The sequence below is a fragment of the Typopeltis vanoorti genome, chromosome 5 (genome assembly GCF_054136105.1).
Source record: "Typopeltis vanoorti isolate ZY-2024b chromosome 5, IOZ_Tvanoo_1.0, whole genome shotgun sequence".
Classification (NCBI taxonomy): domain Eukaryota; kingdom Metazoa; phylum Arthropoda; class Arachnida; order Uropygi; family Thelyphonidae; genus Typopeltis; species Typopeltis vanoorti.
In genome coordinates, this window is record NC_143553.1 from 164896287 (window position 1) to 164923955 (window position 27669).

Consider the following 27669-nt stretch of genomic DNA (forward strand, 5'->3'; position numbering starts at 1 on the left):
TTCCTTCTCTTCTATTTCCTTTCTCTCTTCTTCTAACACTACCAAATTTCTCTCTCTCCCCCACTCTGATTCTGCTTGCATTTATCTCTTCCATTTTCCTAATCTTATCTTTCATACTTCTGCTCTCATTCACAAGACATTGCATCTCCTCTTTCAGCTCATCTATCTCCCTCTGCAGGTCAGTCACTCTTAATCTAAATTCACTCTCCCAAACAAAAACCATCTCCTAAACTTTCACAGTCACTCACGCCTTCCACACTATCAACTATTTTCTCATTCATACATATATTTTTTTCATTCTCTCCTATCACGCTACTTGTCTAAAACAGATCCCTTAGGCACACTGCTAGTGACTTTCCTTTTCCTGGATATTGCTCCCCCATACACAGCTTGCAGATACCTATCAGATAGCCAGTCTCCAATCCAATGCACTAACCTAATATTTAACTCCTTCCGCTCTAGTTTGACTATCAACTATTGATGCAGTAATCTATCAAAAGCCTTTGCAAAATCTAAGTATATTACTGTGTATGCTTTTCCTCTGTCCAAGGAAGCAGTCACTTTATTGTAATAAGTAAGTAGATTACTAAAACATGACCTCCTTTTAGCAAATCCATGCTGTCCATCAAAGATAATATCATTGTTGTCAACCCAATTCTGGATCCTAGTTCTTACAAGCTTCTTCAACAACTTAACCACAACACCTGACACACAGATAGCCCTATAATTTGATGCTTGAGTTCTGTCACCTCCCTTATGAAGAGGCACAATCTTGCCCTCCTTTCACTCCTTAGGAACCTGACCTAGTGCAAGACTCATATTAAAAAAAAATGTCAAGGCTGGCATCGACATTCTGGCACGTTCCTTCAGAATATGTGCTGATATATTATCAAGTCCCACAACCTTATTTACATTTAGTTTGCTCAACTTCCCATACACCTCTTGCTCACTTACCGTCAGTCTCACTTCCCCATCATCAACTGCTCTCAATCTCTCCACGAAGTCACATTCACAAGATTGAAAGACCTTTATGAAACTGTTCATTATGTATCTCCACTACATCCTCTGCAACAGTTGTCTTTATACCATATTCTCCAATCAGTGTCATCCTTCCATAATTATTCCTTTTTTTTTTCTGGATACATATCGAAAGAACTCCTTAGGATTCTTTTTGGCTTCATTACCTAACTGATGTTCATACCTCAATTTTGCTACCTTTAACAACCAAGTCTATTACCACCTTGCCTGTTCATTATAATCCTCATGGAATTGGTTATCACCACTTCTCTTATGCTACCTCCATAATGCCGTTTTTCTCTGCATCGCATGCTTAATCTCTTTATTCATCCATTTCACACCTACCTTATTTAACCTTCTCACCCTTGGAATATATTTAGACATTGCTTCTACTAGATAGTTCTTGAAAATCCCCCAAACTGCATTGATCTCTTTTTCAGCTAACTTCTCATTCCATGCTACACCCACAAGCTGTCTCCTGAGCTCTTCATAATCACCTTCCTTGTAATTCCACATATACCCTTTTCTCACAGAGGTCCTCACACTGCTGGCAACCACCCAGGTAATCACCTCATGGTCACTCTCACCAATTATTGGGTGATTAGATACCTCATAATTACATACTCTGACGATATCCTCAATCCTCGTGTGCACTCTGTTACATACTGTCTGAGGTAGTTGTCCCTCAAAAACTCAAGAAACTCATTTTCTTTACTTCCAGTTGCTATCTCATCCTTCCAGTCCATATTGCCATAAATAAAATTGCCCATAACGATCATCCTTTTCTTATTTGCCTGGCTAATTTTATTATACATTTCATAGTCGCTACCATCCACATTACCATGTCTATAACAACATCCAACGAAGTATTTCATTCTATTCACCTCTATCTCACACCATACTGCCTCAAAACCACTGGCACTATTTCCGTCTTGCATCTCTACTTTGTATGGATATCACTCTTTCTCTATCATCAATAGCATTCACCTCTCCCATTTTCCCTTTCTATCCTCACGAAGCACATCATAATCTTCCATCTCTATTTCTGTCAGGATGTCATCCTCATCTAACTATGTCTCACTTATTCCAACAATTTTTGGAATACAGACTGAATTATTATTTATTTTATTTAACATATGATGTACAGGTTTCAAGATATTAAATACATATTGCAAAAAACAGCTTAAAAATTGTAAAAATCATATTAAAAGGGGTACAATAGATTGAAATGATTAAACATCAAAATTAAGAATCAGGAGTCAGAGCTTAATCCCTAAATCCCAGATCCACTCCAGGGATTCTGGGTTCAGTTTAAAAAAGTCCTCTTTAGTAGCTGAGAATGGTAGACAGGGCACTCATGCACAATGTGATTGATTGTCTGTATCCTGCCTGATATCGACCAGTTCCATTTATGCAAGAGATGCTTACATCTCCCATGTCCTGTTCTGATCCAAATTAAAGTGGTCCATACATGTCTAGGTAGATCAAAGTCCTCTGAGCAAGATGTTGGATTTTAAATGGGAATTGAAGATTGGAGATACGTTGAAGCCAATACTCTCCCCATGACTCGCATATTGCGAAGTTCTGGTCGTTCATTTGTATTGCACTCCTCCCTGCCTGGAGGAGTGCAATACAAATTGCAATACACAGGAGCACAATATTCTGCTGTAAAATAGACCAAAGACAGTATGGTAGTATGCAGTGTGTGTTGGCATCAGCACCTCAAGAAGTACCACCAAGTTTATGCATTATACTATTACGAATTTTTAATTTTCCAGCAATATTTTCTTACATGATATTTAAATTTCAAACTTCTGTCTAGGGTAACCCCTAGGTATTTTGGATGATTGTTAAATTTCACTATTTATTTCTGAAGTAAACTTTTGGGATATAATTGGCCTGGATATTACTTAAATGAAATGATGCTACTTCATTTTTGTTCAGATTAGGTCGTAATCACCATCATCTGAAGTATTTATCAAGTACAGCCAGATCTTCAGTTAAGGTATTGTCAGCTTTTTGGAATGTTGAGTTGCAATGGCAATATCGTCAGCATACATGAATCTCCATGATGTTGTCTCTGGGATATCACTAATATATAAGTTAAAGAGCAATGGGGCAAGAACTGACCCCTGAGATAGGCCATTTTTAATCTTAAAGAATTTACTTTTGGATTCACTGAGAGATATTTGTATCCATCTGTCTGCTAGTATTTGGTTAATTACATTGGCTAGTTTTGGTGATGGGATAGTTTCTAGGAATTTTAAAATAAAACAGACTCAATTAATGCAACCAACCATCCAAGTGCAAACAAGTTTAAACCTGAACTATTTTCAGGACTGATGCAACTCAACTTGTATAAAGAAGCTAATGACTTGACATCACTGGCCTTAGTATCCCATAATGCAAAGCACATCTCCTTGCAGACATGTATATTGCTATGCATTATGAGAAGGGTCACTGCCCAGACCAGTTTCAACCTTTATTGAAGTCTCATCAGTGGGAGCCAGAGGTGATACTAATAGTCCTTATAAGGACTGGCTTAAAGGGGCGAAGCAAGAATGCTTTTCATCTTCCCCGTTATCTGTGGAGGACAGTGTAGGGATAAGGTGTTATTGAGCTATTAAAGCTCTGATCATGGCAGGAGGGTAAGAGCAATAGCCAAGCCTCAGTTAGAACTTCATTAGCTACAGCATTGCCACCAATTACCCTCCAAGAGTATCTTTCCATATATCAGAGGTGATACTAAGATTGCAGTAATGCAGAAGTCATTTTCATATACGAGTAGCCACAAGGTGTCACACCTTATTATTAAAATACTCTGGATTAGAGAAAGTTGTTGGAAGTTTATTCACTTGGTTATACGATAAATTAAAGATTACAAGAAATTATATACTTGGTTTAATCCTTTATCCAAGTGTAAGCAAACAAGTTTGCACCTGAACTGTTTTCAGGACTGGGGTAATAACTCGTATAAAGAAACTAATGACTTCTTTACACCACTTGCCTTATTATATGAAAATATGACTTCTGCATTACTTCAACCATAGTATCACCTCTGGGTCTGGCTCCCACTGATGAGACCTCAAATATTTCCTCATGAAAATAGAAGACATCCCTGGAAGCTGTATAAAGAGCGTGTGAGCAGGGGATTGAGAAGCAGGTTTTTTGCATGTAGAGTTGTGAATGATTGGAATGAAAGTGTGGGAGTGTGGTGTCTGCAGAGAATTTGAGTCTGTTTAAGGCACGTTAGGATGAGCTGTGTGTATGTGTGTGTGACAAAGGACTTCCTAGATGAGTCTTTGACTCCATGGGGGTTTTGGGATAATAATAATGATAATATCATTTGATATAAATTTTTGATATTAAAAATGTCTCACAATCAGAAACCGAGAAATGCAATTTAATATCATTTGTTATTCATAAAAACGAAAAACTAATTTGTTTCTAAAACTGAAATGTGATGATCCATATAATGGTATTTTATGGATCATCACATTTTTATTTTAATAAATGTTATTTTAAAAAATATAAATATTTAACATAATAATTTTCAAAGCAAACAAACATTGGAAAATTGTGAGAAAAAAAAATTGCTTCTATATTGTCAGTAAAATGAAAGAACATCAATTGACTTCGTTCTGTTGCACCGATTTGAAGAATAAATATGCTACTACTAAATAAATTCATTGTAAATGCTGATCTCTGGTCATTTCAAGATTGATTATTTATTTTTGCATGTGTGAAATCCGTTTTTATTTTTGGGAAGAGACAATAAATAAATTTCAGCAAAAAAAAAGTCAAATATCGGAGGACAGTAAAGGAAATTCCAAGTAACACAGTACACGTAAAGACAAGTGACACACACAGGGCGCTCCACCACAGCTAATTCGCTAATGCTCTAAAATTGCCATTAAGAGATTAAGAGCAGAGGAGAGTAATTACAAGATAAAAGGTAGAATGTCGATAAAGTTTTGATCCATGAAAAATGCTAAGGTGGTCTGGCTATTTCATCCACCTCAGACTATGGGGGAGGTCAACCTCACCTCACACCATACTGCCTCAGAACTACTGCTAACACCCCCCCCCACACACACACCCTTTCATCTCTACCACATGTACCAACATAATTTTTCTTCCATCATCATCAGCAGCACTTGCCCTCCCTTCTTGTCCTTCTTACCTTCATTGTATTTCTCCATTTCTATTACTTCCAGGATATCATCTTCAATCAACCATGTTTCACTTATTCCTACAGTTTTGGGGCAAACAAATGCAATCAGTGATACAGTTTAATATCCCTTATTTCTGATGCCCCTGACATTTATAAATAATTATTCACTTTAGTTTTATAACCAGACTTATCATGCCACCACTCAGTTGTGATTTCTCTGCACCTGTCTGTTGCCACTCTCCTTTACATTTCTTATCCCATATATCTACTACTTAGATTCAACTACTTCCTTTACATCCCATACCTGTGCTGACCATTCCCACACACATATTCACTACTGCTCTAGAAGCTCTCCTTACAATAGTTAATCCCTCCATTCTGATTCCCTGTGTTTACCTGTTTATCTTGCGTTTCTGTTTTCCTGCACTCATCTTTTACTAGTAATCTCTGCATTTACAAGCATTTTAGGCTCATCTTTTCCACTTTCATGATCTTTCACATCACCTTATTTTTTCTGATCTCTTGTTCAGAACAAGAGATCTAGCACTTTCTTCTAGCAAAAATCTATTCCCTTGACTCAAACCAAATCCATTTAAATGCAGTCCATCACTATTGTACAATTCCATCTGTGGGAGGACAGGTGCATAAGCTGAGTTTATACCAGTTGGGTTACAACAGATGATCATAATGTCCTGCTTTCACACGGTCACTAATAAACTACTAACTCATCTTTTTTATTATCAGTATCTGTTTTTTTTAACTTCATGGGTGTCAAATAATAATAATAATAATGTGTATTATAATAATTTTAGAATTTGAAGTTCACAATGAATCTACTTTTAAGTTTATTTTGTCATCTTTCTTTATTTAAGTATAATGTTCCTGTGGGAGTCGTTGGAGCTCTGTTTTTGGGAATGTCTGGTGCCTATTCTGTTTTATCTCCTGTTGTTGGTTGGATTTCAGGGAAATTGGTAAGTACGAAAATATTGTAAAATTTTATACTTAATAAATTCATGTAAAATCAGAAAATCATAGGAATTTGGTGTATTGTGTTGTGTCAGTAATAATATTTAATACTGTAGACCGATAATTATGCCTGTATTCTGTGCTCAAATATTATCATTGCCCATGTTCTGGGGGATGAGAAGAGTATTGAGAAGTTTCAGAGGTTGATATCCAATATATTGTATTCAGGCTATTGAAATTATTGACTATAAAAATGGATTGAGGAAATGTAAACTTAAAAGTTTGACACAGAGAGGGAAAAGAGAATATAGAAACTTAAAAATTAGTAAGTGGGTTTTATAGATACAGGAAATTTTTTTTGAAATCACAGCATATGTGGAAAGAACATGCAGTAATCCTGGAAAATTAATAATTTCTGGGAGTTTAGATTTTTGCCATAACATGTGGAGTATATGGAATAAGTTTCCAGCAATGAGTAAGTGCTTCTTTTGAATAAATTCAAGTAGAGATATGGTAGTTGCTGTATTGGCTGTTGAAAGGTGAGGAGATGTTTCCTACAGTGGATCTCTTGAATAGGAACACTTATCTAATAATATTATGTGATTTTCATGATACTTTGGGCAGTTGAATAGATAGTATATCTGCTTTGCCAAGTCTCAGACTTTATATACCACTACAGCATGGATTTGGGAAAGTCTGTGATTGGCAGAATAATTTTCATTGCCCAGTGAATGAGATATAGTGTTTCTTATTAAAGATGTGAGGTGGCATGAAATCCATGTTTGGTCTTAAGCAGAGTTCCTACTATATATATATATATATATATATATATATATATAGTAGGAAACAGCATAACTCATTTGATATACAAATAAAGAGAGATATATTATTATTATTATTACCCCAAGACCAATGGAGTCAAAGACTCATCCAGGAGGTCCTTTTGTCACACACACACACACACACACACACACACACACACACACACACACACACACACACACACACACACACACACACACACACACACAGCTCGTCATACTGTACCTTAAACACACTCAAATTCTCTGCAGACACCACACTCTCAGGCAAGGCATTCCAGTCATTCACAACTCTGCATGCAAAAAACCTACTTCTCATTCCGTTGTTCACACTGTCTTTATAGCATCCAGAGATTACTTCTTGTTCTATCCTGATCTCTCACCGTTTTCTGTAAAACATCTTTGACATTGATCCTGTAACAACCCCTTACTCACTCTCTTCATGGTTCATCCCAACTTTGCATCATCTGCAAACAATTGAATATCTCCATCCAAATCTTCACCAATATCATTAATATACAAGTTAAACAGTAATGACCCTAAAACAGCCCCCTGAGGCATGCCGCTAGTGACTTTTCTTTTCCTGGATATCGCTCCCCCATACACAACTTGTTGATACCTATCAGATAGCCAGTCTTCAATTCAATGACCAATCTAATATCCAACCCCATCCACTCCAGTTTGACTATCAACTTATCATGCGGTAATCTATCAAAAGCCTTTGCAAAATCTAAGTATATTACTGTGTATCCCTCTGTCCAAGGAAGCAGTCATCTTTTGTAATAAGTAGATTACTAAAACATGACCTCCCTTTAGCAAATCCATGCTGTCCATCAAAGATAATACCATTGTTGTGAATCCAATTCTGGATCCTGGTTTTCACCATGCTCTCTTATAGACCTTATAGGTCTATAAGAGATTTAGTCAAATTATAGACCTATAATTTGATATTTGAGTTCTGTCATCTCCCTTTATGAAGCAGCACAATCTTGTCCTTCCACTCCTTAGTAACTTGACCCATTGCAAGACTCATATTAAACAAATATGTCAAAGCAGATGCCAATTACCTGGCACATTCCTTCAAAATATGTAGTGATATATTATGAAGTCCCACAGCCTTACTAAAATCAAGTCTGCTCAATTCCCCATATACCTCTTGCTGACAGTCAGTCTCTTCTCATCATCAACTGCTTTCAAAATGTCCATTATGTCACATTCACAAGAACGAAAGACCATTATGAACTGCTCATTAAGTATCTCCACTATATCTTCTACAGCAGTTGTTCTTATACCATTTTCTGCAATCAATGTCATCCTTCCATAATCATTCTTTTTTTTTTGCTAGCTATATTATTATTATTATTATTATTATTATTATTATTATTATTATTAATAAGAGACCAAAGAGCACAAGCAGGAGCATGATTTGGATTCAAACTCCCTTTCAAAACAGTTAAAACATTATAAATTATAAAGAATAATAGAAGCTAGAATAAAAATAGATACAGGCTATTTAACAATAATTGGCTTATATGCCCCAGAAGCAGGAAGAGAACAGAATAATATTGATTTTTATAATCAGCTACAAAACATATATAATAAAATAAATAAAAATGATTACGTAATTTTAGCAGGAGACTTAAATGCAAGAATTGGAAACACGAACATTAATAATAATATAGGAATGCATGGAGAACATACTCTAAACAGGAATGGTAAAAAATTGATTGACTTTGTAGTTTATAATAACCTAAAAATAATGAATTCCTTCTATAAACATAAAGACATACATAAATATACTTGGGCAGCAAGAGGATGGAAATCAATATTAGATTACTTCATATTAAATGAAAAGACATCAAAATTTTCACTAGATGTTAGAGTTCACAGAGGATATGAAATAAGCAGTGACCACTTCCTTGTTATAATAAAATTAAGATTACCACCTAAATGGATACAAGTAACAAGAACAGAAAGAAAAATTGAAACATTTGTTTATAAAACTAGACTATTGAATGACACAAATGTACAATGGTGATATGAACAAAGAATTAACCAATATCTAGATAAAATAAAACAAAATCAAGAAATAGAAATAGAATGGCTTAATATAAAAATGATACTCAATGCAGCAGCAAATGAAAGCTTAGGAAAGACCAAAAAATTCAATAAAAGGAAAAAAACTGAAGATCTGGGATGATACAATCAAAGAAATAATCAAAAAGAAAAAAGAAGCCTATCACAAATGGTTAAGCAGTAAAAGATTAGAAGATGAAATAGAATATAAAAGAATAAGAGCTATAACTAAAAGAGAAGTCAGAAAAAGACACAGAGAATCATGGAAATTTGTTTCTAATTTAGAACATGATTTATATAAAATAAGACCCAATGTATATAAGATTTTGAAACATTTAAATGCAGATACCAAAGAAAACATAAAATTAAACACTGAATTGAAATTAGAAGAATTTCTAAATTACTACACAGAACTGCGCACAGACAAATATTTTAAAAAAGACAACTGGCAAACAATTAACGAAAATGAAAAGGAAATAACTAAAGAAGAATTAGAAATAAGCCTGAAAGAAACAAGAAACAGAAAATCACCTGGAGAAGATAAGCTAAGTTCAGAACTATATAAATACACAGGAACAAGATTCAATGAAAGACTCTTATTATTTTTAAATAAAATTTACTCAACTGGTATCCTCCCAATAGAATGGAAAAAAGTAATTGTGATTCCTATCTTTTAAAAAGGTAATAGAGATGACCCTAAAAACTATAGAGGTATCAGTATACTAAATTCCTGTTACAAAATGTATCTTCTTCTTCAACCTTCTGGTTCTGTCCACTGTCGGATGAAGGTCTCCCCCATGATTTTCCAGATCACTCGGTTTTCTGCTTCTCCCATCCATCTCACTCCTGCAATCTGTTCCAGTTCATCTCTCCACCTTCTTCTCGGTCTTCCTCTTTGTCTTGCTCCATCCATTGGTCTCCACTCTGTTGTTTTTCTAGTCCATCTCCCGTCACTGCATCTGACAATATTGCCAGCCCATCTCCACTTAGCCTGTTTAACGTATATATCCATGACACTTGTTTGAGATCTTTGTCTTCCTATCTCTTAATGTTATTTTTAGCATACTTCTTTCCATGCAATGTTGTGTTGTTCTCAGCTTTTTATTTAGGGCTTCTGTTAAAGTCCATCTTTCTCCTCCATGTGTTAGGACAGGAAGTATGCACTGGTCAAAAGCTTTCCTTTTTAGACTCATATGGATGTCACTTCTGAGTATGCCTCTCATTTTCCCATAAGCCATCCGTCCAAGGTGAATTCTTCATTCAATCTCTTTTCTTTGGCACTCCTCAAAGGATAACAATTGGCTCAAATATACATATGAAGTAACTTGTTTTCTATTTCATGGTTTTCAACTATCAAAGTTGAAAACCATGAAATAGAACAAGAATAATTCTGCTATATATTTTCAACAAAATATATACAGAATCTTAAATAGCAAATTAATGAAATATTCCAAAAACTTTGTTTTAGAAGTACAGAATGGATTTAGAAAAGGACGATCATGTATAGACCTGGCCTTTTGCCTAAAATTAATAATAGAGAAAAGAAGAGAATACAATTTAGAAACACATATTACATTTATTGACTTTGAAAAAGCATTTGACAAAGTTAAAAGAAACATATTATTTAACATATTAAAAGAAAGACAAATACCAAATAATACCCTAAAAGCTATCACAAGTATATATGAAAATAACCAAATACAAATAAGATTAAATCACGAGCTATCATATACGAGAGAGATAAACCAAGGGGTCCGACAGGGATGTCCCCTCTCAGCAACTCTTTTTAATATCTACTTAAATGAAATAATAATAAAATGGAATAAAAATTTACATCAAGGAATTAAACTTTCTCCTACAGTTAACTTAAACACTCTCCTCTTTGCCAACGACCAAATAATAATTACAAATTCTGAAGATAATTTACAGAAAGCTATTTTAGATCTAAATGAGATATCCAAAGATTATGGTATGATAATATCAACAGAAAAATTAAAAACTATGGCCTTTAGAGGACAAGATCCAGCAAGAACTAAAATAGTAATAGATAACAAGATCTTAGAACAGGTGAATTCTTTTAACTACCTAGGATGTATGATCACATATGAAATTGAAAAAGATATAAATGTAAAAATTGCAAAATATTTAATAATAACAGGTGTAATTAACTCTATATTTAAACCAAACCTAGTACAAAAACAAATCAGACTAAAAGTATACAATACATTAGCCCTACCAGTCTTAATGTATGGAAGCGAAATCTGGACAATAAAACAAAAAGACAAACAAAGATTAACAACAGCAGAAATGAAGTTTATGAGAAAAACTGCAAAGTATACTCTATTTGATCACAAAAGAAATGAAGAAATTATGAAAGAATTAAACCAAGAACCAGTAATAGAAAAAAATTAAAAAATATAAACAGAAATGAATGGAACACATTCAAAGAATGAAAACAGAAAGGTTACCAAAACAAGCCTTAAAGTACAAGCCATTAGGAAAAAGAAAACCAAGACATCCTCTTAAATGATTCAACGATGACTTCTAAGGCCAGAACAGGCCATGCTAGGCCTAAATCCTTGATACACGTGATGATGATGGTGGTGAATAATGATAATAATAATAATAAGTGACACCTCCAGGGATTCCAAAGACTCATCGAGGGAGGATAGCTGCTATACATCTCTCTGTCCCTGCCTTCAATCCACCAACTACAACTAACCGCAACTATATATATCAAAAGAATTCCCTAGGATTCTTTTTGACTTCATTAGCTAGCTGCTGTTCATACCTCACTTTTGCTGCCCTTACCAACCAAGTCACCTGCCCTGCCTGGTCTATGTAATTCTCATGGAATTGGTTATCACCACTTCTCTTATGTTGCTTCTATAATGCTGTTTTTCTCTGTATTGCATGCTTAATCTCGCTATTCATCCATTTCACACCTACCTTATTTAACCTTCTGACCCTTGGAATACGTTTAGATATTGCTTCTACTAGATAGTCAAAAAAACATGTCCCACCACCATACATGTCTGTTTATCCATTCTTGTATTTTGTTCTTGACCAACTTCTCTAGTACCTTGACAACAGCTCCTGATATACTGATCAGTCGGCAATTTGCTACATCAGTCTTGTAGCCTCCTTTATACAGTGGAACTATATTTCCTTTCCTTCCCCCTTGGAATTAACCAGAGCTGAGACCTAGAATAAACAATGTAGTCAAAGGCACTGACAATACCCTAGAATCTTCCCTTCAAACTTGAGCTGGTATTCCATTCAATCCAATAACTATATTCTCATCAAGGTTCTGTAATATGCTATGCATATCATTTCATTTATATCTGTTTCCATGTAAGTCTTTGCCTCTCTCATTACTGTAATATGTCCACCTGGATGATATACTCTTGCAAAGTGTTCGCTTAATAATTCTACTGTTTTGATTGATTCAGTTACCTCCCTACCATCAACATTCATTAAAATCATTCTGCCATAAACATTCTTCCTTTTACTTGTAACATATTGAAAGAACTGTTTGGGATTATCTTTGGCATATTGCTAATTTCCTTTCATACTCTGATTTTACTTTTCTTACCATGCTGATTACTCTTCTGGCCTGTCTTTCTACTATTCATGTGCCTGCTGGTCACCTTTCTCATTGTCACCTTTCTCTTTCTCTTTACAGTTTTTTCTTTTTTTGTAGCTCCAGCTTAATGATGATATTCATCCATTTAATTCCCACTTGATTTACTCTCCTAATTCTAGGTATGCAGTCTGCCATCGCTTCTCTTACTATCAACATCCAGTCCTTCCAGTTTCACATGCCATGGCACTGATTCAAGCAATCTTCTAAGCTTGTCATACTTACTAGCCCTATAATTCCAAATATTATTATTATCATCATCATCTCTTCAAGACCTCATTGAGTCAAGGACTCATCTAGGAAGTCCTTTTGTCATACACACAGCTCATCATACCATGCTTTAAACACATTCAAATTCTCTGCATACACCTCACTCTCAGGCAAGCCATTCCAATCATTCACAACTCTGCATGTAAAAAACCTGCTTCTCACTCCTCTGCTTACGCCCTCCCTCTACAGCATCCAGGGATGATCTCTGGTTCTCCGCTGATCTCTCACCATTTTCTGTAAAACCTCTTCATCATTGATCCTATATCAATCCCTTACTAACTTGTAGGTCTCTATCTTATCATCCCTCTTCCTCCTATCCACTAGACTCTATAAATTGCATTTCCTCAATCTTTCCTCATATTCGACATTCCCAGAAACTACCTTGGTCAGTCATCTCTAGACCCTTTCCAATATCTCTTTGTACTTCTGAAAAACAGGTGACCCAATCTTGGCACAGTAGTAAATATGTGGCCTAATCAAAGCCTTATACAATGGAACAAGAATATCCTTACTTCTACAAGTCAGCGTCCTCTGCATCATTCCCAGAATTTTTTATGTTGTCCTCACAATTTTGGCAATGTATTCCCTAAATTTGAAATCCTTATCCACTATCACCCCCAAGATCTCTTACTTCCTTCACCTCCAACAATATATCCCCACCAAGCATAAATCACATCCCCATTCCTGTGCCCATTCACTCAGTTTATTCAAGTTTTCTTGTAAGGCCACAACATCTTCTCTACTCTTCATAGTTCGTTCCAACTTTGCATCATCCACAAAGAACTGAATATCCCATCCAAATCTTTGCCAATATCATTAATATACAGGCTAAACAGCAATGGCCCTAAAACAGACCACTGAGGCACACCACTAGTGACTACTCTTCCAGAATATTGCTCTCCAATACACAACTCTACATATGCCCATCCAAATCTTTGCCAATATCATTAACATACTGGCTAAACAGCAATGGCCCTAAAACAGACTACTGAGGCAAACCTAGTGACTTTAATCTTCCTCAATACACAACTTGGTGATACCTATCAGATAGCCAGTCTCACTATATATCCCCACTTCACTGAAAATTCCAATCATTTGCCCTCCTTCCAGGTCAAGACCATATCATCACTCTCACCAATTGGTGGCAACGTGGCCATCATGGTTATAGAATTCCCAAATGCAATTCCCAAATGCAATTACTAGATCTAGCACTCCCAAACTCCTGGTATATTTTATCACATGCTGTCTCAAGTAATTATCCCTGAGTAACTGCATAAATTCCATTTCCTTTCTCCCATTTGTCCTCTCCTCTTTCCAATATATGTGCCTATAACACGTGGAAAGGCTTATGTGTTCACAGTGCAAGTTATTTATTTTCATGTTATTGATGACAACACAGAATGATAAAAAAATATTTATTTATTTACCAGAAATCTGTCAGACAGTCATTTGAAGAACTAATTAATATTTATTTTCTCCCTTTTTCCAACATACATGGTGCCTAATTAGGACTTCAGTTCTTTGTGTTGTCCATTACAATTTTTTTAAACTAGTCCCACTGTTATACCAGATTGTTGTTGTTTTGCATACTGTGACAAACTGTTTTTGTGCTCTGAAGGTGCCAATATAATACCAGCAAAATATCAGCAAATAAGTTAGTAAATAATATTTTCTTATCATTCTATGTTTTCACCAATACATGAAAATAAATAACATATGTTCCTGTAGTTGAAATCCCCTATAATAATTACCTACTTTCCACTCATTGAACTTATTTGCTGATGCATACTATCCCCATTATCTTTTCCATTCCCTGGTCTATAGAAGCATCCAACTGTATATTTTGTTCTGCTGGCCTCAATCTCACACCAGATAATATCAAATGTGCTATTTTCAATGGCCTGCAGTTGAGCTTCTACTCTCTTTGGTTGCAGTTCATTGGCTATCATCAATAACACTCCTCCCCCATTCTTTTCTCTCTATCCTCCCTGAACACACACACCCATGGGAAATGATCCGTGGTGTTCAAGATAGGATGCGTGAGGAGTGTTTGCCAGGAGGAACAATAGAAAGGGTGGCTATGGCAATTAAGAGAGGTGAAAGGGTGAATGAGATGATTGTGATGGTAGGAACGAATGACTTGAGTGGTAATGTAAGTCGGGCAGCGAGAGATATGAGATTTTTGCTTGAGACTGTACGGAAGAAGACAGAGAGAGGAAAAATAGTGTGCGTGTTGCCTAGGTATGATAATGATGAGCTGAGCAGAAGAGCGGTGATATTGAATGGCATAATAGCGAGAATGTGTGACAAGAGAGGACTGGTATATGTGGATGCTTGGAGTGCGTTTGAGGAAAGAGAGGAGTTGTATGCGAGAGACCGTTTACATTTGAATGAGGAAGGACGTAGGCATCTGGAGAGATTGCTGTTCTGAACGAGTCAGTGTGTCCCAGGGAGGATGATAGCAGGGGTGGCCTCTTGTGGGAATGGATTCTTGGGAGAAGGGAGACAATGTCAGGTAGCACTGAGCCCAGTGGAGTCCAGAAGGGATAATGCTAGGTATAGAAACAATGGCATTTATATGCTGTATACTAATGCCAGGAGTATCCGGAATAAGGGAGAGGAATTGGTGGCGCAGATAGCATCAGCCTGGCCAAAAATTATTGCGATCACTGAGACGTGGTTGACAGAAGGGGATAGAACAACAGGAATAGAAGTCGCTGGGTATAGCATTTTTCGTCAGGATAGGAGGGGAAAGCGTGGTGGTGTGGTACTGCTTATGATAAGTGATGACCTATGTCCTCTAAGAGTGGAGAATTTGGAAGGAAGTGAGACAAATGATTTTGAGAGCGTATGGTGTGAGGTAGAGGTAGGCAAGACAGGATATTTAGTGCGGTGTTGCTACAGACCCAGGAGCACAGAGGATGGGGACCAGGAGATGTTTAGACAGCTAAGTTTGGCAAGTGCAAGAAGAATGATTGTTATGGGAGATTTTAACTTCAGTAGTATAAATTGGAGAGAGGAAGATGCATGTAGCAATAGGGGAATGGAATTTCTAGAATTCTTGAGGGACAAATGTCTTAGGCAACATGTAACAGAGGGAACAAGAGGTTCAAAAATTTTGGATTTGGTTATAGCATCAGAAGAGTTGATAATAACTGAGTTGACGTCTCTCCCACCAGTTGGAGAGAGTGACCATATGGTGTTGACTTGGAAAATGAATAGACATGCAGGAGTTTCAAAGAGACGGGAACTTATGTGGAATTATAAGGCAGGTGATTATAATAGTCTTAGACGTCAACTTCGGGAAGTTTCATGGAGGGAGGAATTGGAAGGCCGGGATATCACCAGTGCGTGGGAAATTGTGAAAGAATATTTGTTATCAGCAATGGTAAGTTGTATATCACGAGTGAAGAAGAGGATGCAATTTGGAGTAAAGTGGATGACAAACAATATTAAACAGGAATTGCATGCGAAAAAGAGGCTATGGAAGAGATATAAGGAGAATAGGTGAAGAGATGCATGAGGAATATAAGACACAGGCCAGAAGAGTGACTAGTGTGGTAAGGAAAGCGAAACTGGAATATGAGAGGAGATTGGCCCTAAGATGCAAAGAAAATCCTAGGGAATTTTTTAGCTATGTGGCCAGTAGGAGGAGAAATGACTGTGGAAGAATGATATTGTGGAATAAATATGGGAATAGAGTGACTGATGCAGAGGACATAGTGGAATTGTTCAATGAACACTTTCTTGGAGTATTTCATCCTAGAGGAGTCAGTTTTAATGCTAGAGGGATAGGACTGGTATGAGGTCTGGAGGTACAGGAGGAGAGTGTGTTTCAGATACTGAGTACTCTGGATGTCAGTAAAGCTGTGGGACTGGATGGTATTTCGCCACGAGTTTTGAGAGAATGTGCTAGGGAATTGACAGTACCTTTAACGTGGCTTTTCAATGAAAGTCTGGCTTTGGCAAAGGTGCCCAGGGAATGGAAGGAAGGTAAGATAGTGCCATTGCATAAGGGTGGTAACAGACTGGAAGTGTCTAATTATAGGCCAGTCTGTGTGTCATCAGTAGTTGTTAAGATCTTGGAGAAAGTAGTGAGGGACAGTGTACAGCATTGGGCAGATTAGGGTAATGTTATCTGTGAGAATCAACATGGATTTGTGAAAGGACGCTCTTGTTTTAGCAATATGCTAGCCTTTTATAATAAAGTTACAAGAGCATTAGATGAGGGAAAGGCATATACTGCAATTTTCTTAGACTTGGCGAAGGCATTTGACAGGGTGCCACATGATAAGCTGATATTTAAATTGCAGCACATGGGTCTGGATGTCAGATTGGTCAACTGGATTCAGGATTGTCTGTCTGATAGGTATCAGAGAGTTGTGTATGGTGGAGCAGTTTCCAGGAGGCAGAGGGTTACAAGTGGGGTCCCACAGGGCTCAGTACTAGGACCTATATTGTTTAACCTTTATATCAATGACATAGCCAGTGGATTGCAGGGGGATATTCAGTTGTTTGCAGATGATGCGAAGCTGGGAAGGATTATTAGTAATAGTGCAGATGTGGTAGCCCTGCAAGAGGATTTAAATAAGCTAGATAGATGGGCAAATGAATGGGGGTGTCAGTTTAATGCAGCAAAATGTAATATCTTGAGGTTTGGGAAACATCGATGGGATGCTGCATACTCTATGGGAGGAGTTATACTGGAGGAAGTAGGGGAGACAAGAGATCTGGGGTTGATGATTGATAGAAACCTGAAGTTTAGGGGACATATTGCAAAGGTGGTGAAGGTAACACAGAGGATTGCTGCTATTATGAGAAGGACACTGACCTGCAGAGATAAGAGGGTTATCATTCCGTTGTATAAGTCTCTGATCAGACCACACTTGGACTATTGTTCTCAGATTTGGTCCCCAGGATTTGAAGGGGATAAATTATCTGTGGAAAGCATACAAAAACGGATGACAAAGATGGTTTCAGGACTGTACAAGGATAGTTATGAGGATCGGCTGAGAGAATGTGGACTGCAGAGTTTGGTGGATAGAAGAAGGAGAGGTGATATGATTGAGACTTTTAAACTGTTGAGAGGTGGTTACAGGGTTGACACTGGGGAGTTCTTTCGCTTGGTTGATCAGCTGGAAGGAGTGATGACAAGAGGCCATCCCTGGAAGTTTACGAAAGGGAACTGTGAGCAAGAGGGTAAGGAGTGGTTTCTATGTGTATTGGGTGGTTGAGCCGTGGAATGCATTGCCTGATGGAGTGGTGGGAGCGAGAATGGTCAGTGAGTTTAAAGAGTGGTATGATAAACTTTGTGTTTCTCAGGGGGGGACCTCCCCTCAGTGAGTCTTGGCAGACTTTATGTCTTAGGAAGGACCTCCCTCGATGAGTCTTTTGACTCCTTGGAGGCCTGAATAATAATAATAAAAATAATAATTACCTGCCCTCCACTCATTGAGCTTATTTGCTGATGCATACTTCCGCCATCATTTTTTCCATTCCCTGGTCTATAGAATCATCCAACTGTATATTTTGTTCTGCTAGCCTCATTCTCAAACCAGGTAACCTCAAATGTGCTTTTGAGGTTATCTGGCCTGCAGTTGAAGTTCTATTCTCTTTGGTTGCAGTTCATTGACTATCATCAATAACACTCCTACCCCAATTCTTTTCTCTGTATCCTCCCTGAACACATAAGTCCCTTCACATTCTGTCCCACAAACTATATCATCTTCTGTTAACCATGTTTCATTAATGCTAATAACTTTTGGCCAGGATGATCTAACCAGTTCCAAAACTTCCTCCCCCTTGTTCCAAATGCTCCTGGCATTATGAAGTGCAAAAGCCACTTAGGCCCACGGATATCCTGATGCTTTATAATAACTATCCCATTCTGGTTTGTTACCAGTGGTATTAATTTAGGCATTTTATACACATTCTTACCCTCAACTGCCTCACCAATATGAGTATCCTAGTAGCAAGGCTTCTATTTCGTAAATTCTGTAAACTAATTACCAGTTCAATATGAGTATCCACTCAATAGTTTTAGCAACTTGCTCACATTCTATAATAATGTTAACATTGAACTAGACAAGGGGAATGGATACACCGTGGGCAAGAGGTATGTGGGGAATTGAGCAAACTTGATGTTAATCCTTTCCTTCATGCTTATATGGTGATCAGAATGCATCATGAAAATTATGGAAACAACTAACTGTTAGAGTAAAACTTTAGTTAAATATAAACCAAAATAAATAGTCGACGTTTCAACTTTCACATGAAGGTCATCATCTAGAGTATACACATATATACAAAGAAACAAGCTGCACTACAATCTACATGGCATGCTAAAGTTACTAATCAACCATTACAACTATTAGCCTGACCTGTGGTAAAGAGAAAAAAAACCTTACTACATCAATGCTAGAGTCCTATTATGGTTATTATTATTATTAATTAGGTTTTAAAATTAAATTAAGCTGGACAGCAACATGTTTACAAAAAAGGAAAAAAATTAATAAATAATAAATAAAAATAAAAAATTACTTATATAAGTATACATATAAATTACAACCAACTGGTATGGATAGTGGCCAATAAAAGCTGAAAAACTGCTTAGAGTCCTAAAGTCAGGGTTTGCTGGAAACTAAGTGGGCTGAATGTGTGCCATCCAATCACGCTCTTAACACCCTACACCAAACTAATTGGAAAAGTACTTGCTCTTTACATCATACAAAAACCAACAATAATGGTGGCATAAAAATCCCAAGAATTTAGATAGCACACATTCCGCCCATTTAGTTTCCAGCAAACCCTGACTTTAGGACTCTAAGCAGTTTTTCAGCTTTTATTGTCTACTATCCATACCAGTTGGTTGTAATTTATATGTATACTTATATAAGTAATTTTTTTATTTTTATTTAGTATTTATTAATGTTTCCTTTTTTGTAAACATGTTGCTCTCCAGCTTAATTTAATCTTGTAACCTAATTGATAATAATAATAGGGTCTAGCATGATGTAGTAAGGTTTTTTTTTTTTTCCCCCAAAGGTCAGTTTTAAAGGTTGTTCAGTAACTTTAGCATGCCATGTAGATTGTAGTGCAGCTTGTTTCTTTGTATATATGTGTATATACTCCAGATGATGATCTTAATGTGAAGGTCAAAACATCAAGCGTTTATTTTGGTTTATATTAAACTAAAGTTTTACTCTAGCATGATAGTTGTTTCCATAATTTTCATGATGATGCTAATAAGGCTGTGGAACTTGATAATATATCAGCATGTATTCTGAAGGAATATGTCAGGGAGTTGACATCTCCCTTGACATATTTTTTTTTAATATGAGTCTTCACTGGGCTGAGTTCTAAAGGAGTGGAAGGAGAGCAAGATTGTGCCGCGTCATAAGGAAGGTGATAGAACTCAGCCATCAAATTATAGGCTATCTGTGTGTCAGGTATTGTGTTTAAGTTGCTGGTGAGAACTAGGGTTCAGAAGTAGTTTGACAACAATGGTATTATCTTTGATGGGCAGCATGGTTTTGCTAAAAGGAGGTCATGTTTTAGTAATCTACTTACTTATTACAATAAGGTGATTTTGGACAGAGGAGAGGGATACACAGTAGTATACTTAGATTTTGGAATGGCTTTTCATCGATTACCTCATGATAAGTTGATAGTCAAACTAGAGCAGATGGAGTTGGATATTAGACTAGTGCATTGGATCGGAGATTGGCAATCTGATAGATATAAGGAAGTTGTGTATGGGGGAGCTATATCCAGGAAGAGAAAGTCACTAGTGATGTGTCTCAGGGGTCTGTTTTAGGGCCATTGCTGTTTAACTTGTATGTTAATGATATTGGCGAATATTTGGATGGGGATATTCAGTTGTTTGCAGATGATGCAATGTTGGGATGACTATGAAGAGTATAGAAGATGTTGTGGCCTTACAAGAAGACTTGAATAGACTGAGTGTATGGGTACAGGAGTGGGGTTACCATTTCAATGTTGCAAAAAGTTCGGTTTTAAATGGGGAACAAAGATGGGATGTAGAATTTATGCTTGGTGGGAATATATTGTTGGAAGTGGAGGAAATAAGAGATCCTGAGGTGATAGTGGATAAGGATCTGAAATTTAGCAGACACATTACCAAAATTGTGAGGGCAACACAAAGAATTCTGGTAATGGTTCGGAGGAAACAGACTTGTAGAAGTAAGGAGATTCTTGTTCCATTGTATAAGGCTTTGATTATGCCACACATGGACTTCTGTTCACAGATTTGGTCACTTGGTTTTTAAAAGGATGAAAAGAGTCCAGAGATGACTTATTAAGGTAGTTTTTGATCTCTGTTATGTCGATTATGAGGAAAGGTTGAGAAGATGCAATTTACAGAGTCTGGTGCCAAGGAGAAAGAGGGGGTGTTATGATAGAGACCTACAGGTTAGTAAGGGGATGTTATAGGATGAATGTGGGAGAGGTTTTACAGCAAATGGTGGGAAATCAGGGGAGAACCAGAGTACATCCCTGGAAACTATATAAGGAGGGTGTGAGTAGGGAGTGAGCAGGTTTTTTGCATGCAAAGTTGTGAATGATTGGAATGCCTTACCTGAGAGTGTGGTGTCTGCAGAGAATTTGAGTGTGTTTAAGGCACTGTATGATGAACTGTTTGTATGATAAAAGGACCTCCTAGACAAGTCTTTGACTCCATGGGGTCTTGGGATAATGATAATATGATACTTTTGGATTTTGTCAAATCCAAAGGCTTTTCACAGAATACAGCATGGAAGACTGTTGCATAAATTGGAGAATATGCGTTTGGATTATAGAATATTAGCATGGATAAGGGGACGGCTGACTGACAGATATCAAAAAGTGGTATATGGTCAATGTGAGCCTGCAAGATTTATTTAAGATACGGGAGCAGCATCGGGCAACTCCGAGGTTTATCAGTGCCACCATCTCTTTACATGGTGTATGGGGTGCAGATAGTTATAAGGACTTAAAACAGCTTGTACTTACGCAGAAGGATACAAAAGTTTCTTTCCTTGAGGGCCCTACTGGTGGTATGGTGTTGCCATCAGAGAATGACTTCAATGATAACTAGATAATAGTTCTACAATGATAATAGTTTTCTTGTGTAGAGGCTTAAGTGCTGTGAGGACATTATGTTGGAGGTTTAATGGATTTTTTACAACACTCAAAAAAAGTGTTGTTTTTGAGTGTTGTAAAAAATCCATTAAACCTCCAATATAATGATAATAGTGTTTTACCCTGTGTTTTACATAAGGTAAGACATTCATAAAGGGTTAGATTTATATCAAGTCTGGACATGATGTAAAGGTAGTACTGCCCATAACCAGTACAATGATTAATTAAAAAAAATAATAACTAATGGTGGTCCACTGTTATTCAACATGTACATTAATGAAATTGGGAAGGAGTTGACAGGCAACATTACAGCTATTTGCTGAAGATGTAAAGATAGGTAGGGTAATCAGGAATGCTGCTGATATGCAGTACTTGCAGAATGATTTATAGTCTGGAATTGTGGGAATGTGATAATGGATGTCAGTGCAATATCAGTAAATGCAAAGTTATGCACTTTGCCATGCTTAGATATCCAACGTCGTTTTATATTGGTGGGATTATGCTTGAAGAAACTGATCAGGCTAGGGATCTCGGAGTGCGTGTTAGTAGATAGCAAGTTGAAGTTCAGGGTCCATGTAGCAAATATTGCAAATACAACTTAAAAGATAATCGTGATGTTGAAACAAATGTTCACTTATAAAAATAATGATGTAATTTGCTTCTTTACAAGGCCTTGTAAGACCTCACTTAGACTATTGTGCGTAGATCTGGTCTCCTGGTTTCATTCTGATTCTGATACAGAGAGAGAGAGAGAGAGAGATTGAGAATGCAAAGGAAAGTGTTAAAAAGGATATCTGGATTGTGGAATACTGATTATGAAGACAGATTGAATTTGTAGGCTATATACACTAGCCAACAAGAGAAAGAGGGGATGATGTGATTGAGACTTACAAACTTCTGAAAGACTCATACAAGATTTCAGTTGATGGAATTTTTCATTTTATGAAGGATGGGGAAAGGACATAAGGACATCCTTGGAAGCTGATAATGAATGAATGCTGCTAAGGAGGAGGTGAGAACAAGATTTTTTCTCATTGGGTAGTGTGGGATTGGAATGGATTACCATTCCAAATCAAGTGACCAGCACACTCCCCAGATCTCAACCCGAAGAACACATTTGGGATGCAGTAGGTAGATGCATTGCTGCTCAAAATTCCTCTCCAAAATACAATCAATGCCATATCCTTGCTCTGAAGGAGGAGTGGGCCAGTTTGTGTTAAGAACTCCTGAATCACATGGTATGATGTGAGAGCTGCATCACATTTTGGGGTGAATATATTCTATACCGAAATCTCTCTCTCTGCATAGTTTTCTGTAAGCACTGTATGCTAATTCTCTTAACTACATCCTTCGGAAATTTATAACATTTCTTAGTGCGATTTAATTTGTATGAAATTTATAACACTTTTTTTGTGTAATATAATTTATTAGTATGCTGACAATAAATTTAAATCTGTATTTGGCTGCAGTCATGAAATTTTTTTTCATATAGCTGTAACAATATAGCTTGTCCTTAACTTTTAGACACCAGTGTATTTTGCATTTGTATAGAGTTAGTATTTGGGCTGGTGAAAAATATCATCTTAAATGGAAGAGAATGCCTAGTGTTTTAGAAAAATAAAAAGAAAACTAGGCATTGATATGATGTGTTTATGGCAGGATATGCTAGAGGTAAATGTCTATGCAGAGAGAGATCTGGTCCTGTCTATTGAGCAATATTTTAAGGATTTTTGTGTATTGCTGAGAGTAAAGAAAGTTAAGGTGATATCCCTTTTCTTAGAGAAAAGGCAAGACTAAGAAGATAGATGGCATTGAACTTTTAGACACCAGTGTATTTTGCATTTGTATAGAGTTAGTATTTGGGCTGGTGAAAAATATCATCTTAAATGGAAGAGAATGCCTAGTGTTTTAGAAAAATAAAAATAAAACTAGGCATTGATATGATGTGTTTATGGCAGGATATGCTAGAGGTAAATGTCTATGCAGAGAGAGATCTGGTCCTGTCTATTGAGCAATATTTTAAGGATTTTTGTGTATTGCTGAGAGTAAAGAAAGTTAAGGTGATATCCCTTTTCTTAGAGAAAAGGCAAGACTAAGAAGATAGATAGCATTGAAGGTGACAAGATTTCCATGCCCTATTGAAGGATGCTATGGAGATCATTGTTTAATGTACTCGTTAAAGATCAAGATAATATTTAACCAATGCCTTAAACCAGTGGTATATCAGAGCACTACATTGTTTGTAAAATGAGTTAGATGAATGGAGTATACTATCATCATCAAAGCTGTGTATGGTGGAGGTTGATAGTACATCATATATGCATAGGAGAAAAAGGGTAGGTGATAGAACAGAGCTCTGAGGCACTCCTGCATTGGTGGTGACACCATGACATGCTGTAAATGACCAGAGAGAAAGCTGGTCCAATTTCAGAGGGTGGCAGATAGACCAAAGGATGACTGTCTGCTTGGCATGCCAGATGCCATCAAAAGGTCTTGAAATGTTGAGCGCAATAGCAGGAGAGCATGTGTTTCTCTGAAACTTCCCATGCCATATAATCCAGTAATGGATATTGATTGACAAAATTCATACTGGTGGTCACTGATTAACTGGAAAGCTTATAGGCAGTGGAAAAGTTAACTGCTGATGATTTTCTCCATTATTCAGGAGGGTATTCACTTGATGAAGCTTGGCTTTTTGTAAGTAGTTTGCTGGTAGACTTTTGTCTCCTTTTTTTGGAATAGGCTACATTTATATTTTGCTTCTATGCATTGGGATAAGTGCCAGCTAAATAAAGAAGATTGTGGAGACAATACAAGACATGTATTAGCTCTGGGGTATAGTGTATGAGTACAATTAGAGAGATTCCTGAGGATAGAAACTTTTTTGTGTCCAAGTTGTTTTGCATTTTTTGATGTTTATTTTCCAAAAAAAGGAGAAATGCAGTGCTTCTGGTATGTTAGGAGGTGATTTGTGTTGTCTCTGCAAAAGTTGGAGGAAAAGAGTGAATTTAAGAGGTTAGCCTTGTGTTTAGGTGGTGTAGTAGATGTGCCATATAGATGAGAGAGAGAGGTGGAAACACTGGTGAGTAGAAGTTGCATCTGATGGCCTCAGAAAAGGACCAGAAGGCACTGCTTCTATTTGGACATGAAGGGAATTTTCTTGTTGGCTTTTATGAAGTCAGATTTGGATTTGCCGATAGTTGTTTTGCATTTATTGCATGCTTCAGCATAGGGATGAGGTCATGTGAGAGGTCATGCACTGCACCTGGACTGTGGGCTTCTGAGTTCTTTGGAGATCCTGTGAAGAAGAGTTTCACAGATGATATCTGAATTTCATCCTTGTGAAAGCAACATCATGAGATGCTGGAGGGATCTGTCTTAGGCTAGAGGAGGAGGAGGGATTGATGGTAAGTGAACAGGAGGTGTATGAGGAATTAAGTAAACTTTGATGTTAATAAAGCAGTATGACTTGACAATATCACTGTGTGTTTGAAAGTAAGCTCTAGGAAATTGACAGTGCCCTTGGCACACCTGTTTAACATGAGTATTGCAACAGGATGAAAGTGGGAAAATTTGTTCCATTTTGCACAGGATGGGATAAGGCTGAGGCTAAAAATTATAAGTTAATCAGTGTGTCTGGAGTTGTTTGTTAGAGAGGTTTGTAAGGACTAGGATTATAATATTTGGCTTCTCCATAACGGTCAGCACTATATTTTTTGGTGGGAGGTTATGTTTTATCAATCTGTTTATGTAAACTGCAACAAATGACAGTTCATTGGATAAGAAAGATGCATATACAGTTGTATGACTAGATTTTACAAAGGGCTTTGACAGATTGCAACACAACAAGCTGATGAATAAATTGAAATGGGTGGGACTAGATAAGAGACTAGTGACTTGGATAAGTAATTGGCTGTCAGATAAGTATTAGCAGATTGTGTATGGGGGAGTGATATCTCAAAAAAAAAAAAAGATTTATTATTCATTGGCAGCTCACTCATCAACCCTCATTTATCTGTGATATTCTCTTTTTCAGTATTTTTTTCTGGCTCAGGACATCTAACTTTAATGGGTGTTTTCATAAAACATTGCAGTAGCTTAAATGCAAATATTTATTTCATTTAAGAAATTAAGAAACATAATTAAGAAATGAATAATTAAGAAACAGCAGTAACAAATATTGTAAATGATAGTCATAGTGTAAAGGAATTTATTTGGCAGAAGCAAATTCAGTTGGCTCTACTTGCATACTTGTCATACTTCCATCATGTTACTCAGTTCTTGCTGTATATGCTCTGAGTTGACTGTACTTGCATCATCTCTAATTTTGTCTTGTAAACTCTTGCAGCAAATTGCTGTTGAAGAGTATATTTTATCCCTTTATGGTAACCCCATACAATAAAATTAGAGTGAGAAGTTGGGATTATGAGGTAGACAGGAATCTATCCTTTTCTACCCACCCACTTATTTTGGAAAAGATCATTTCACAATGTTCCTTAACATTATCAGTTTCTTTAAATTGATTTTACTTTCACCTGATACTTTTATCATCAAGTGGATTTAATGGAGATTCGTCAAATTCTCATTGCACACAAATCCGTAATTCATATTTTTTTTAATATTCAATAATGATCTTTTTGCTCACCTGTCGCCATCTTGATTGGTTGTTTAGAATGGGATGACAGCTAAACTCTTTGAACAGATAAATATTTATTTTAGATTAACTTTCAAAAGTCTGGTTTCAAAAATATTTGCAGAAAATAATTTCTGTATGTGTTTAAGGATAATTGATTAATTTTTTTTTATCCTTACAGTTATTCTCTCGTGATTTTTTTCATTTATTTGTTTTTTGCATGGGCCAAAAAAAACTAAAAAATAGGGAAAAAAAGTATTTTAATAATCATTTATATTTTGTTTTTTTCTCATTCTAGACTAATCCTTATCCTCTCATGATTTATGGACTACTTTTGATGACTCTGTCATTTCTTCTGCTGGGGCCATCACCAATTCTGCCATTTGATGGGTAAATATTTTACTTTATAATAATACTAAATGACAGCAATTTAATTTGTTAATGAAATTACTGCTTGATGTGAAGGCAGGTTGGCAGGCATAATGTTTCTGTAAAAATATAAGATGTAATTTGGTTTTAGTTAACAATATTATATATTTTTTGTTAGATTTAGTTCATTTTATATAGTTTTAATTCAGCGAAAAGTATTTATTTTACTCATTTTGTGTTATTATTATTACCCCAAGACCTCATGGAGTCAAAGACTCATCTGGAGGTCCTTTTATCACACACACAGCTCATCATAACATGTCTTAAACACACTGAAACTCCTTGCAGACACTACACTCTCAGGCAAGGCATTCCAATCATTCACAACTATGCACAAAAAAAACCTGCCTCTCACTCCCCTACTCACACCATCTTTATACAGTTTCCAGGGATGACCTGTGGTTCTCCTCCTGTCTCCCACTATCCTATGTAGAACTTCTCCAGCATTAATCCTATAACAACCCCTCACAAACTTGTAGGTCTCTATCATATCTCCCCTCTT

At 36.5% G+C, this 27669-nt stretch overlaps 1 protein-coding gene across 4 annotated transcripts in view; it reads left to right on the forward strand.

Annotated features, from left to right (window-relative positions):
• Window positions 1–27669, forward strand: part of LOC150107025 (MFS-type transporter SLC18B1-like) — a 508245-nt gene that overhangs the window by 297559 nt on the left and 183017 nt on the right. For all 4 annotated transcript variants that reach the window (XR_016548342.1, XM_090392899.1, XM_090392901.1 and 1 more), the window contains exons 9-10: window positions 6064–6162; window positions 27037–27128. Coding sequence is in view for 3 of the 4 variants with exons in the window: in XM_090392899.1 (XP_090249025.1) it covers window positions 6064–6162; window positions 27037–27128 (191 nt within the window). In the remaining variant the exon portion in view is untranslated. The remainder of the gene's footprint in view (window positions 1–6063; window positions 6163–27036; window positions 27129–27669) is intronic.